At 48.6% G+C, this 15,002-nt stretch overlaps 1 protein-coding gene and 1 long non-coding RNA gene across 9 annotated transcripts in view; one reads left to right on the forward strand and one right to left on the reverse strand.

Annotated features, from left to right (window-relative positions):
• Positions 1-517: 517 nt before the first annotated feature.
• ASAP2 (ArfGAP with SH3 domain, ankyrin repeat and PH domain 2) overlaps positions 518-15,002 on the reverse strand; it is a 173,475-nt gene continuing 158,990 nt past the window's right edge. For 5 of the 8 annotated variants that reach the window (XM_077844169.1, XM_077844177.1, XM_077844171.1 and 2 more), the window contains exons 22-28: positions 14,414-14,666; positions 12,017-12,151; positions 10,539-10,710; positions 5,979-6,028; positions 5,445-5,536; positions 4,903-5,025; positions 518-3,066 (exon numbers count right to left, since the gene is read on the reverse strand). In XM_077844169.1, the coding sequence (XP_077700295.1) occupies positions 2,992-3,066; positions 4,903-5,025; positions 5,445-5,536; positions 5,979-6,028; positions 10,539-10,710; positions 12,017-12,151; positions 14,414-14,666 (900 nt within the window). In that variant the 3' untranslated portion in view covers positions 518-2,991. The remainder of the gene's footprint in view (positions 3,067-4,902; positions 5,026-5,444; positions 5,537-5,978; positions 6,029-10,538; positions 10,711-12,016; positions 12,152-14,413; positions 14,667-15,002) is intronic. The other 3 variants (XM_077844170.1, XM_077844175.1, XM_077844174.1) reach the window with 3 other exon arrangements.
• LOC144281287 (uncharacterized) lies at positions 1,549-10,139 on the forward strand. The gene is made up of 3 exons (XR_013349825.1): positions 1,549-3,381; positions 9,298-9,470; positions 9,532-10,139. It is a non-coding gene; the product is annotated as an uncharacterized LOC144281287 (long non-coding RNA).

Raw genomic sequence — 15,002 nt, forward strand, 5'->3', positions numbered from 1 at the left:
CAGTGGGGAAACATAGAAGACTTTCTGAGGAGGTTGCACACCATCTATTGTGAGGCTCATGGCCCCACTGGCTGGGAGCTTGGGCTGCTGGTTTGGAACAGCAATGCTGCCAACTCAGGTCACAAAAAGCAAAACTTTGGGCAGCCCGGGTGGCTCAATGGTTTAGCGCTGCCTTCTGCCCAGGGCATGATCCTGGAGACCCGGGACCGAGTCCCATGTCAGGCTCCCTGCATGGGGCCTGCTTCTCCCTCTGCCTGTGTCTCTGCCTCTCTGTCTCTCATGAATACATAAATAAAATCTTAAAAACAAAACAAAACAAAAAGCAAAACTTTAAAAGTGTATTGTCAGGGTGGCATGCTAGTAAGCCAAAGTATTTACCTGAGTTCAGGGAGGAAAGATCACCGTGCGTATGAATAGCATAGGGAGAATCTCCTGTACAGTAGGCCAGTGGGTTTCTCTAAAGGGCCACTTTAATATGCAGTACTTATGGATTAAAAACATTAGAAATAACACTATGTCCATTTAAAAGTATTTTATTTTTTTTCCAGTCTCAAATGACTAGTTAACAGGAAGAATCAACTTATTGAACATGCTCTAGTTATAAATCACTGCATTAAAGACAACGAAAATAAGAATTGATTTAGGTTATACAATATATACAGTTGCGCTGCAACTAGATCGAAGTAATCAAGTGAATGAATCGAGTATCATACATCTCAGATAGCATTCCAAGCTGCATATTATTCTCTCCACCCCGTAGCAGATCACACAGGACCTAGGAGTCTGTGCACATGTTGGAGTCCTCATCCCTAGAAGTCAGATCTGATGGAAGATGGCATGCACAATGCCAGAATCCTGCAGCTAAGTTCATGAAAAGTAAACTTTAAATATAAATAGATATCTACAATGTTTTCCTTCCTCTCGGTTGGTTTTTAATTTGCAAAGAGCAAATTACTAGGAAAGGATGTTAGCAGGGAAGTTAATATAATTTCTCCTCTGGCAAGAGTAATATTATTTACTGCACAATAGCACCACCAAATTGTCAACTGGAAAAAATATTTCCTAGATATTTATGTACCAGTGAACCTGATAGATTAGTTTGGGACTGGTGTTTAAATGTTGGTGAGGATCAACTTTAATTCCTTAGATAGCTGGCACCAAGTAGTCAAAAGGCTAATTATAAGACACAGATGCAAGAGGACTGTGTTAAAATATACATAAGTGCACTGTGCAAAATATATCTGTTTACTTTCTTAAATCTAGAGAGAATTAACTAAAAGAAGGGTTCAAACAACGGAAATGAACAATTAGTGAAAATAGATGTAGTGCTTTAAAAAAAAAAAACAAAACCCAAAAACTTTAATTACAGATCTAACACATTTTTACCCGGAACTTTGGAGGGCAAAAAGCCATTGCCACACAACATCGTAAAACATTCCAGTTTGTTCTGTTTTCCTTTATAATAGCAACACAAAGTACAATGCAATTTAAAAAAAAAAAAACTGCCTAATAAAGACGGGCTGCTCCAATCAAATGTACCATTGTCACCATGCGATGAAAGCATCGCTGCCTCGCTTTCCAAGCCCAGACCTAAGCTTATCTCTTCACTTCTGGTAAAAATCCGAGTGGGCCTTGTAGGCCTATTTATTCTCAAAGAGTGCCAAAATGTCCAATATTCCTATTATGAATCTTATGCTCACAATTACTAAAGAGAGGTATGACAGTCAAGTTCATTAAACTAATGAATTCTGATTTATCACACACAACCTAACCCCCCACCCCCAGTAGCTTCAGTTTAAGAATAACATGATGGACTTTGGTCATGAAACTGGGATGTGTGTTCGGGAGTATCTTATTACCTGGGACCTACAGATTTAGGATATGCTCTTGATTACAAACAAACGGACAGATTCGATCTGTCGGGAGTATTCGGGAGTATCTTATTTGGGAGTATCTTATTACCTGGGACCTACAGATTTCGGATATGCTCTTGATTACAAACAAACGGACAGATTCGATCTCAAGACAATATAACTACCATTCCTGTTGGTATAGCATATAAATACAAGACACTAAATTGAGTACACATTCCCGGGAGCCGGGAAGGGAAGGCAGTGGTACACCCAATAGGAAACAGCAAGTGTGTGTGAACGTGCTAGCTGGGCGACGGAGGAGGGTCGAGAAGGTGAATTCCAAAACACCTAAAGCATACCAACTAGTTTAAAGAACTGTTTTGCAATCCATCATCCTTAGTTTTTAACCAAATTCAGGAAATGCAGGTTTCTAGAACGTGGAGCTGAATTAGCTATTACCATATGCCGTAATATAAACCATGGGTAGTTTTGCTAGGTAGGGTTGTTCACAACAGGCTACACGCACATGCAGGATACAATGAGAGTTGCAACCTCACAAATTAGGGCTGGAAGGTACAATGCTAAGGTGTAAATTTCCAAGTTGCTTTAACTAAACCTTGGGTGGATTCCAAAGGAAATCATTAAATGTATGTATGTTTAAAAAAGAAAGTCTTTAAGGTGAACTGATAGCATTTTTTTCTAGAAAGTCTGGGGCTGGGCTATTTCTAAAGCAAGTTTACTGACTTCCAAAGACAATTGCACTAGTGGTCACCGACTCTAGAATCGGACCGAGGAAAGGCTGGAAGATGTCTTTCTAGTACTCAAACACTTAGGTTTAGCTAAATCTGCAGAATGACGATCTTGATTAGTTAAAATAACTTTTCAGTTCACCTTTTAGGAAATTCAGTTTTTCCTAATAAAAAGTATGGCAGTTATTTCATGAAAACCACAAATTATAAAAACAATTCATTTACACATACAAGTTGCCTTTGAGCTTGTAAAAACAGAAGAGTGGCGTTAGAGAAAGTGGGCTACCGCACGATACATTTCATGAAACTGGTCATCTGGCAAGAGTTTTGGTACCAATAACAAAACAGGAACATAACTGTTAAAAGAAGTATTTTTGTTCAGTAGCAATTCAGTCAGCAATAAAGTGCACAAATGATACGGGAAATGCTCCTTTGCGACTGGGATCTCCATCGATGTGGCCAATCTGAAAAGAATCAAAGTTTATAGGTGGTTATAGAAATTCCAAAAGCAACTTTGAAGGACATTATAGCATTTGGGAAAAAATTTTTTTTCAGAGGAATTTGAGAAAGAATTACTTGGGTAAGACATCTAAACTGTTTTCTTTCTTTTTCCTTCATGCCCATTTCAAATACAGTTGACCCTTGAATGCATGAGGGTTAGAAGTACCATCCCCGACCCCCTGCAGTTGAAAATCTGCATACGCAGAGCTTCTGACTCCCCAAAATCTTAACCACAAATAGCCCACTGTTGACCAGAAGCCCTACAGATAACAGAAACAGTAAGTGAACACATATTTTGTATGCTACCTGTATTGTGTGTACTGTGTTCTTCCAGTAAAGTCAGAAAAACTGTGAAGAAAATTATAAGGAAGACAGGGATCCCTGGGTGGCTCAGCAGTTTAGTATCTGCCTTTGGCCCAGGGCGTGATCCTGGGGTCCTGGGATCAAGTCCCACATTGGGCTCCCTGTGTCTCTGCCTCTCTGTCTCTCTCATGAATAAATAAATCTTAAAAAAATTAAAAAAAAAAGAATCATAAGGAAGAAAAAATACATTTAAGCACTATACTGCACGTATCAAAAAATAGTTCTGTGTGAGTGGACCCACGTGGCTCACATCCACATCATTTAGGGGTCAGCTGTGATGCGTGTCAACTGTGAGGAAGCGCTAGGTTAGTGGGTCAGGCATCTGCCTGGACGTGCACGCGTAAGGGTCCTGGCTTCCCAGGGTGTTGGGGTGGTGGTGGTCAGGACAGTCATCTGGTTACTGCCCCCCCCCCCCCACTTGCCTTAGAAACTGAGTGTCAGAAGTTGTTGCACAGTCACTGAAAGTGGCAAACATGTGAGTTGGCTCTACTTAAATGTAGTCAAGCATTTATGAAAGGTTTCAACAGATTCACTGATTTGGAGTCTGGGTAAATTACACACCGAGTATGATCTCAACCATGTAAATTATGTAGGTAAGTGAAAGTTTAAAAGAAAAACCACTGTAACATAATTGCTAAGATTTAGGAGAACTGCTGAGATGTTGGGCAGCATTTACTTTCTTCGCTATACCTTTCTCGATTTCCACAGTTCTGGAAACAAACAGGTATTTTCCAGATGGCCAAGCCCGCTGGCAGGCTGGAGCCCCACCCTAAGCCGGGTTGTACACAAGTGTGGAAGCCAGGCCTGCTTCAGCTCTTGGGGCCACTCAGGGAGGAAGTTCAGGTCCTCACACTGTGGATGTTAGCGCCTCATGCCAAGGCCCACCATCCTCATTTTTAGCAGTAGCCTCTCACTGGGGGCCTTCTGTACCATCTCCCCTGTGGGGCTGAGGGGACTAAGGCTTAGTGACATAAGCATGCTGCCCAACGTCACCAAGTCTAAGAACTGAGTCTGGATTCTTAGGGTCATCAAGTGAAACACCGCATTCATGCCATTCCAGCTCCCACCTGGATGTTTCAGGGACTTCACCCTCTGGGTCAGCTTTCTGTGTGCCTCCCTCCACCAACAGGCAGTGTGGGGAAGGACAGAACCACCTCTAAGCTCAAAAGCTCACTCCAGACCCTGAGTGCATTCTGAAAACTGCAGCCCACGTTGTCTGCCCACCCACGTGTAGGAGAATCCCACTCTGCAGGGAGAAATCAAGCCCACACAAAAATGAGTATACATGGAAGGGACGGCTGAGGGGCAGCACGGCCAGCGGTCCTGAGGCTGCACAGGCAGAGGGCCTTACCTGGGAGCAGGGCTCTCAGGCCAGGTGGGCAAGGATTCACCTCCGCCCCTCCCAGACACATCCCGGGCCCAGGCCCCCGACTCACCCACCACTCTTGGTCCTCCTCTCCATCCACGATAATCACATCCCCCTCAGAGAATGTCAGCTCGTCTGGGTTGTCAGCCACACAGTTATAGAGAGCTTTGACCCGCTTGGGCTTTAACTTGGTCTGTATTAGAGAAGAAGAAGGGTCAGAGGTGAGCATTGCTGGGGCACATCAGCTCCTGGGGCAGAGAATGGCGCCACTTTGTTTCCAGCTAGTCCTGGGGTCCTGAACACAGGCCCCGGAGCCCACAGGCAGGTGTAAAGATGGGTAGATCAGTGTAGCTCAGGGGTTGGGGGACTTCTAGGAGGCCCAGAGAAAAGTGCAGAGAGCGAGGAGTAAGGCTGCCTGGTGCCTAGGGTGCATGTGCCGAGGGGCCGAGCCCACCAGCTGGAGAGCTCTGCGGCTATGTCCTACCCAGATCCAGGAAGAAGCCTCCCTTCCGCCCGCCAGGGGAAGAGGGAAAGACCTGTTTCCTCGGGGAGTCTCCTGATCACTGCTGGCCAGAGCCAGGGGGGCAGGAAAGGAGGGGCTCTTCCACTTACTGTCTGTGACTTCCTGGGCATGGGGGCTGGGGGCTGCAGGACTCCAGTGTTGGACAGAGGACCCAGAACTTCCGTTCCAGAGAGATCTGCTGCTTTAGGGTTAAAATGAATCAACTTCACAATATGCCCTCAGTCATAAAGCCATGAGTTATACACAATTAATATAAATGCCACAGCATCATGTCCGAAAGGCAGGTTTCCGGAGATTTTCTGATCTATTGAGGGGAAAGTCCCTCAAAGGCCCAAGAACCTGTGACTTCGTGCAGCCTCTGTAAAGTGTGCAAGGCATGTGAGTGTCATGGAGTGGGACAGATACTGCCAGCCCCTCCACAGATTTCTAGGTCCCTGCCCCGTCAGAGGGTGACAGGAATGCAGGACACAGTACAGAGCAGGCCAGGAGCAGGAGCGGCAGAGGCTCTGGAAGGTGGAGTGGCAGCTGGGTCTGGTATAGGGCTGAACATGGCTGGAAACGGCTCCCGCTCTGCCCCCATGGAACAAGCAGCGGTAAACCCCAGGTCCAAAGGAAATAATTACCAGGTCCTCTCGGCTGGCCTTTGTTGATCAGCGGGGTTGACTTGTCAGCCCTACAAGAAGAGGAAAGTAGATTTACTGATGCCTGAGGCCCCAAAGACACATATCTACCTGCACCTCACTCCCCTTTACAAAGGAACCACCTGTGCTCAGACCAATGGTGAAGAAAACATAACACTGATCTTATGTATATTTTCCAGAAATTAAAATCACATGACAAGCAAAGGCCCCAGGACCCAATGGGTCCTGCCATTTGACTTCCATCAATGCCAAGACAGGAGTCATCACATTGACCCCCTCTGCCTTTAGTTGACAGGCCCACAGGAAAGGCCTGATCCTCCAAGATGCCAGGCAGCAAACCTTTCTTCTAAAGGGCCAAGCACTAAATATTTCAAGCTTTGTGGGTTATAAAATCTGTCGGGGTCACTCTATGCTGACGTCATGGCACAAGAGCAGCCATAGATAAAGCATAAACAAGTGAGTGGGGGCTATGTTCCCAAATGCTCTATTTATAGTCACTGGAACCCAAATTTTACATAATTTTCATGTGTCATGACATAGACTTTTCTTTCCCAACCATTTAAAATGATGAAAACCATCTCAGCTTGTGGGCCACACAGAAACAGGCTGACCAGGCTGCAGGAGTAGTTGGTGGACTCCTGCTCTAGGAGGACACATTTTGTAAAAACCCTGATTTCTACCCAGGATGAGAGTAGGGTGGGGGCTTCCTTTGCAAGGAGGCCACACCAGGGTATTCTTTTGAAACACAACTCCACCAGGCGGTGAGGACGCACAGGAACTAGGAGAAGCGCAGGCTCTGGCCACTTAGGGTGGCAGAGAGAGCGTCCCCCCGCTGCTGAACTTGGGGCCAGTGAGACGGCGTGTGTACTGCATAGACCAGGAAGGCAAGGCCATATGCGTTCCATTTTAGGAAGAGCTCTTACAAAGCAGCATGAAAAACGTTCTGAGAGCCTTCTGGTTAAAAAAGGTAGACTGGGGCAGCCCAGGTGGCTCAAGAGGTTTAGCGCCTCCTTCAGCCCAGGGTGTGATCCTGGAGACCTGGGATCAAGTCCTGTGTCAGGCTCCCTGCATGGAACCTGCTTCTCCCTCTGCCTGTGTCTCTGCCTCTCTCTCTCTGTGTCTCTCATGAATAAATAAATAAAATATTTTTTAAAAAAAAAAGGCAGACTGAAATCCATTTAATTCCACTTTCTCCAAAGGAGAAAGATGGGAAAAAAACTCAAAGAGAACCTGAAGAGGAAACGCGATGGAAGCGGCCACTGGAAGGACGAATCCTAATCATGCTGGCTCACTGGCGGAGGAGGATCCCTTGTGCAGTGAAGGCAGCCCTGAAGGACCCCCACCTGTGCTCTGAGCCCCTTTGAGTGGGGGTAAGGCAGGGCAATAAACACAGAGATTGGCCCAAAATCTGCTCAAGGAGCTACTGAATCCCTGGATTCCCAGCCCAACCCTGAGAAGCTAAGCAACTACCCTCCCTCAACCCACTGAAGACTAGAAGTTTCTATTACTGGAGAGGATAGAATAAAGGGTGTCTGGACGGGGGGGGGCACACCTCCGTGGTTTTGGGGAGCATCTTTTAAAAAGGGAGGGGGACTAAGAGCACCTGGGTGGCTCAGCTGGTGAAGGCTCCAACTCTTATTTTCAACTCAAGTCATGATCTTAGGGTTGTGGGATTGAGCCCTGTGTTGGGCTCAGAACCTGCTTGAGATTCTCTCTCCCTCTGCCCCTCCTCTCCACCTCTCTAAAAATAAAGTGGGAGAACTAAATGAAGGCTTAACTTTATTTTTTAAAGATTTTATTTATTTATTAAAGAGAGAGCATGAGTGAGGAGGAGGGGCAGAAGGAGAGGCAGGGTCCTCTCTGAGCAGGTAGCCTGATGTGGGGCTTGATCCCAGGACCCTGAGATCATGACCTGAGCCAAAGGTAGAAGCTTCACCGACAGCCACCCAAGCACCTCCTTAACTTTATTTCTATATTCAACTCCTAGAAAACCTGCTCCCTTCAGGCAAGAGATGAAGACTGTTCTCTACAGAACCTGAGTTGCTCAAGAAAAAAGGCCCCAATTCAGGGTTCCCTAGTGAGACTCCCCAGGGAGATGCTCCATGGCCAAGCCCACATGGGCAGCTCTGCCAATGAGGGTACCATGCGTGATCAGTTTTAATGCCTCAGCTAAAGTGGCAGCTATTGGGCAGGGAGCACCATATTTACAGGAAAAAGCCTCTAATGTAACAGAAGTGAATACAAAGATAATGGACAAGGAAGAAACAAATTATTCTGAAAAGCAAAAGCTAACATAAAAACACCACCCCAAATCCATCACTCATAATCTGAGATGAGAGAAAATGATTCCATGAAACAAACAGGATACTGTTACCTTGAAAATTATGTGGTTACTGAAATGAAAAGCTCAGTAAAGGAACTGGAATATACAGTGAAGAAAATCTCCCAGAAGGCAGATTTGAAAAGCAAGTAAACAAGCAAGGAAAAAATGCAGAATGGAAGCTAGAAGGTGGCGGAGAGCCGCCTCTCGCTGAGCAGAGCTGCACTTCCAGCCCCGGCCTCCAGATGGAGCCCCGGGACTGGCTCTGGTCAAGGCCCCCTCCCCCCCCCCCCCAGCTGCTCCCTCAGGAAGGAACCCTGGGTTTGAGGGGGAACAGAGAAGGTGGTGTCAGAAGTAGAAGGAGGGTCCGGTCTCCCACTCGCCCCTAGGGGCTGCTGTACAAGCAAGAATGTGGGCACCCAACTTTGTGTAAGAAGTCAGCTGCCGTATGTTAAACCACAGAGATGGATTCAGGGGGAGGCTCTGAGGGCTGTCCTCTTACTGGAATAAAAAGAGAAAAGACAAGACCTGTATGAGAAAGGCCAAGGGAGTCTTCATCTGAATAACACGAATTATATTAAAAGCAAGAACAGAAAAAACAGAAATTAAAAAAAAAATCAACGAAACTTCTCAGAATTGAAGGTGTAATTTATATACTGAAAGGCTCCATCATCTATCTGGTGGCATGGATGAAAAAGGATCCGGCCCAGGGAGTCAGAGCCTCTGCGGGGACAGGAGACCTGATGGGGTGTCCTAGGTGGGATAAGGCAGGCAGCAGGGGGAGGGGGCCTCCTTGTGGGACCCCGGATCTCAGTGGGGAGAGGAGGTGGCAGCAGAGATGGGGGATGAGAATGAACCTGTGGTGCTTTGCAAACACTGCTCCCAAATTCTTTCCCGAGATCTGGAGTTTGCAACCGCTCTGTGCTGTCGCACTGTCTCCACTTCAAACCCTGACTCTGGGCTCTGCCACTGTTTGAACAGTGATATGCAGAAGGAGTGATGACCTGCCATTCTCCAGGGCTAGACCTGTCTCTTGGGCATCGTTCCTGGGCCCAGCCACCGTGATTGCAGGAAGCCCTCACCACACAGAGAGGCCACGGACGTGTAAGCATTCCAGCCGACAGCCCCAGCTGACAGCCAGCATTGACCACCAGGTGCAAGGACTGGAGAGGTTCCAGCCGACAGCCCCAGCTGACAGCCAGCATTGACCACCAGGTGCAAGGACTGGAGAGGGGACATGAGCCCTCAGCCAATGAGTCACTTTCTGAGTCCAACCATCCCCAACCTCAAGGGTCTTTCCAGGTAGGGCCCCAGATATTGTGGAGAAAAGACCATCTATCCTCACCACGCTGATGCAAATTCCTGACAAAGTCTGGGAGCATAATGAAACGGTTGTGTAGGCCAATAAGTCTTGGTGTGGTTTGTCACTACAACAACTGACATGGGGGACTGTGTGGACTAATGGACTCCAACACATAGATAGAAATATGGAGATAAATGTGTTTATAAATGTATGTATGCATGGATGTACATCTATGTATGTACCTGTGTGTATCCCGGGTCCTGACCACACAGAGGGCCTGCCTGGGAGCAGTGACACTCCAAGAGCAATGAGCACACAAAGCACTCAGATCTTGGCTTCTATGTATCACTGCCACTAAAGGAAACAAACCATTGTCCACTAGAAGGATCCAGTTTGAGACCATGAACTGGATCCCTCTCTGGTAAAGGATGTTATATGGACATCTATAAACCTTGAATGGGGTCCAAGCATTGGAACATTGTCTTTGTTAATTTTCTGACTGTGCTGTATTGTGTTTATGCAGGAGAACATCCTAGTTTGTAGGTATATGCCCCATACTGCAGAGGATGCACAGAAGCCAAATAACCTCATGAGTGACCAACAAATTGAACCTAGAGGCTTCACACCTTGAGGACCTTAATCCCAAATCTAAATTCATTATGTGGATAGAAGATGTACATTTATATGAAATCTTTACAGTTTAAATATTCTTGTGAAGTTATTTTTAAGACACTTGAACCTGGTGAATTAGTTAGGTGACACCTGAACTCAAATGTTGTAGTAGAAGCACCAGACATTTCAAATGTTTGCACCAAAATTTCAGCAGATGGGGCCATTGCCCCTTGGAAGTTCCTTGAATTCAAGAAGCAAGGATGGCAAGCTGCCAGGCCCTGAGGGGGACGTGAAGACAGGTGGTTACCCGGGAGCAGGCCTCTTCTGGGGGAGGCGGCTGGGCGGCTGGGGCGGCAGGGGCGGGGGTGGGGCTTTGCTCAGTGAGATCCCAGGCTGGGCAGGCTTGCTCTGCTGGCTCAAGGCTTCTATCACACTGGGCGTTTTTGCTACTGGAGGGGGCGGTGTGGGAGCCAAGGGATCTGCAGAAAGAGAAAAGGAGAGGAATAGAGAGGGTCAGGCTTCATCACATCCCCAGCCTTCTCACCAGAGGCTCTTCTGGTAAGGGCTTCCTTTTCTTTTAAAATGGTGATTTCATTAGGGAAAAAAACCCCCCTTTCATGGCAGATTATTAGAAAACCGTATTGGCAGGGAGTTCTTCCAAGACTCAAGTTAGGATTAAAATGTTCCTATGAGCCTGTGAGTATCTGCCTCTGTGGGGAAGCCACCTCGAGACCCGGAGAGACAGAAGTAGGAGGCTGAGTCTGGGCCTGGGATCTTGCCCCTGTCCCACCCCTGGCAAGCAGGCCTTCCTGGGCTAATTCTCTCACTGCCTTAGCTGGCCCATGGCCCCTGCCCATTCCACCAGGCTTCCAGCAGGTCAATCTGAGAAAGAACTAACCCTGTAAAGACTCCATAGTCTATGAGAGGCCACAAGACGAAGAGGTTATTTATTCACAGACTTGGAGGCCGAGAAGTGATGTGCTTGCCCCCAAAGTTAGAGAGTTGGTAAGACAGGGAGCTGGGCCTGGAGTCCCTGGGCTCCTTTCTCTGTGGCCCCCTCTCCAGAAAACATTAGTGCTACTCCCAAATATCCAGTGTCCTCACCCGCCATCCTTGCTGAGGCAGCAATCGTGCTGAGGACAAGACGGGGACACCCAATGAGCCTTCCAGTGCCACCAGCTCTCACACACATGGCACTTACTGCAGCTGGGGCTGGGCCTCTTCTCAGGTTAAAAACCTCAGGGAGCAACCTGGGTACACCCCAGTGCTCCCAAAGCCAGCCCCGAGATGCTGGAGGTCCTCCCTCCTTTAGCCTGCAGCTTGGCACCCCACGGGTCCAGCAAAGGCATTCTTCTTCCCCTGCCCCTCCCCTAGGCCCCAGGCCTTTCACCCACATGTTGACACGGAAGAAACACGTACCAGATCATATCCACATGACTGTGCCCAAATATTGGGAACCATAGAATGGCCAGAGGAAATGATGCCCTGGGCTCGTGCATGAAAGGAAGCAATGTTGCTCAAGTGCTCGGGAAGACAGAGGAGAGTATGTGAGCCCCCCTGGGGCAGGGTGCGGGACAGATAGGAGCTGCAGCTGGGGAGGGCGGCTGAGGGGGGCTGGGGAGGGCGGCTGCGGGGGGCTGGGGGGACACACAGTGCTGGGCTCCTGGCAGCGTCTGCCTGTGGGCAGGCGGCTTCGCAGCTCTCCCCGCGTGGCTGCCGAGAGCACCCCCCAGCCATCCAGATCCAAGAGCCCACTGGCAAGAAAGGAAAAAGGAGAAAACGTACTGGTAGATGTCACGCGGAGAGGGGGCAGCGGTGGATGGACAGCTGGCGGATCTGACGAAGATCGCTGCCTGCTTGCACCGTCCACACTTACAGAGTTTGTCTTCCACAGGGCGGTAGCGGAGGAGGCTGTCTGAACTGCACACGCACGCACATGCACACGCACGCACATGCACGCATGCACACGCACATGAATGCACGCACAAGCACAGAACAAAAACAGAAACAGAACACTGCATTATTGATCCTCTCTCTCAGAAAATGGTAAATATGACCCTTCTAGAACAGCATTAAGACCACAAAGAGAATCCTGATTTTTCTTTTTTTAATTCTTGTCTCTGATAAGATAAAGATTTATCCACACCAATTACCAGCTGGTTTTCACAATCTCACTGCTTTTCTTTCTCAGATATAATATTGTTTGAAAAGGTTAACGAATAACCACAGGGACGGGTCCTGAGCACTGCACTCAGGCTGTAAAAGGTCTGCTTGTCTCTACCCGTTCATCAAGTCCTCCCATGGGTGTGTGAGGGTCACTGCCTGGCACAGGGGAGCACCTGTCCTCAGAGCACAAGGAGACAAGGTGCAGATTGGAGGCTCCCCACCTCCTGCAAACATTCCTGACTAAAAGTCAGCACACCTGACACCACGGAGGCTCAAGTGACGCACCAGGGAGGCAGCACTGCCTAGGTCACTGTCCCTCCTCTGCCCCCACAAAGCTCCGTGCATGGCGGGGCCAGGCCCAGGGAGGAGAGCGAGCATGCCAGCATGGGGCATCGCTGCTGCAGACGACGTTTGCCCTGGTGCCGACTCCCCTCCTGTTTGCTGTGTGGGGATGCCCTGCATGGGGATGCCCTGCTGGGCCAAGTGTGGACTAGACCCCGAATGAGGAGGCTCTCTGGGGACTACAGGGATGAAGGACAATCTATACCATCAAAGGATGGCATGAAACTAACCACACGGATAGTTAAAAAAAAAAAAAATCCCAAACCTTCTTATTCTAAAACTTTAGGAAAAAAAAAATTCTATTCCTTTCACATGACCAACAGAGCAAAACAAAATCTTTCCTCCCATGACACACAAGTCAGTAAAAGCCAAATCATTTTAGTTCTAGGCTTCCAAAATTAGTAGACACACACAGGATATAGGAAGAGGCTGGGGAGACGAGAGGCCCCACAAGAACCAGACTGTGGCTGCTGCCCTCGGCTGCCCTGGGCCACTCCCCGCCAGTGCAAGGAGGTGACAGGGAGAAAGGCAGCCGTGGGACCTGGCCTGCAGCTTCCCTCCTGCTCAGGAGTCACCCCATCAGGCCAGGTGTGGCCCTGCCTGGGGTGGGGGCATGCAGGGGCTGTGGGCCCCATGGGGGAGGTGAGGAGACTGTTTCTGGGGCCCGCCTGGGCAGCACCCACTCACCTCTTGGGAATTTACTCCTGGGGGTGTGACCTGGACAACAGACCTATCAGCCTTCTCTGGGCCTCCCTGAGCAATCTCCCTAGTGCTGGGGGCAGGGCCACCGCCCTCGCCCACATCCCCTCCCAGAGAGCAGCTACTGCACCACGGCAATCTGGGACTTATTTCTGGACCACCAGCAGCCCACAGCAGTCCCAGTGCCTAGACACCACACCCCACAAGGCTCTGTCCCTCCTTCTCACGGGAAGCCCTTGGGAGGCTGTGCCGGCCACGTGCTGGACCTGCCTTCAAGGAGCAGACTGGCTAGCTGGCCTTCAGTCCTGGGAAAATCACTTAACTTTTGGAGCCTCAGTTTCCATTTTCATAAAAATAAAAACCAGCATCTGCTGAGTCAAACTCATTCTGTTGTGACAGAGCAACTAAGGTAAGCTTAGCAAGCTCTGGCCCTGAAGGCCCTGGTTGGATGTAGGGATTATTTTGTATCTTTACAATTAGGTTGAGTATTGTTTACCAAATTAGCATCTTTTTACCCTTCATTTCATGGGAATCACAGAGATTAAAAAAAAAAAATAACCATAGGCATCACAAGCTGGCTGAATGCAGGCTGGGCGAAAGGAAATAGCAAAGAATAAAGGCAGAGGGAGGGGCAGTGGCAGAAGCAGAGAGAAAAGGAAGGTCTGCAGGAAAATGTCTCACAGGACCAGTGTCATGAGCTGAGCCACCCACCTCAGACCTGCCCTGGTGGCGTCCCTGCACTCCCTGAGTGACACAGATGCCACACCTCTGCCCAGAATAAGGATCAAGCCAGATGTTCCACTACCATTCAGCATCCTAAGAATGATGAGCTCCTTTAGGATGCCAACAGCATAACTATAAGACCAAAAAAGCCCCAAATGTCATCTAGCAGGGGGCAAAGCAACTATAAGCTTCCCAAAGCAAAAACCAAACCATACTGTTCATGCACTGGCAGGAGCTACAGCAGTTTAGTACCTTTGGCAACATTCCGTGGGGGCAGCGGGGGGGCGCTGGCGGTGCTGGGGGCCGCAGGCTGGGTGGGTGGCGGGCTGCCACTGAGGATCGCTCCGTACGTCTCGTTCTGCAAGATGCTGGGCACAAAGCTCCTCTGCTTGTCCTTGGCCAGGCTGGCGGCATCTCTGGCCAAAGATGCGGCATTAGACTGCAGCTGGTTGGAGCCCAGCTGGTAGAAGCTGACGGGCCGGTCTTCTCGCCGACTGGGGCTGGGCTGCGGAGGGATGGCAGGCAGAGGTATGTGGCATGCACACACACACTGACCTCTTGGTCTCAGCGTTACTCTACTGGTGACCACCTCACATTCACTGCGGCTACTTGGGCACGGTGCCTTTTTTGGCTCTCAAATGTTACATGAGAACCACAAGATTTCAAAGTTAATCTCAGCATGTCTCTTATTGGAGATACACATGACCCCCAAAACCATGATTTATAATTTACAATTCTCTATTCTGTGAAGGATTTACAGCATTGGCCATTTCATCTTTACTAGCCAGAGTGATTTTAACCTAGATCTGTGTTTTCACTGGATTTCCCATTAGTAAACAAG

Source organism: Canis aureus, chromosome 12 (genome assembly GCF_053574225.1).
Source record: "Canis aureus isolate CA01 chromosome 12, VMU_Caureus_v.1.0, whole genome shotgun sequence".
In the NCBI taxonomy this organism is placed as follows: Eukaryota; Metazoa; Chordata; class Mammalia; order Carnivora; family Canidae; genus Canis; species Canis aureus.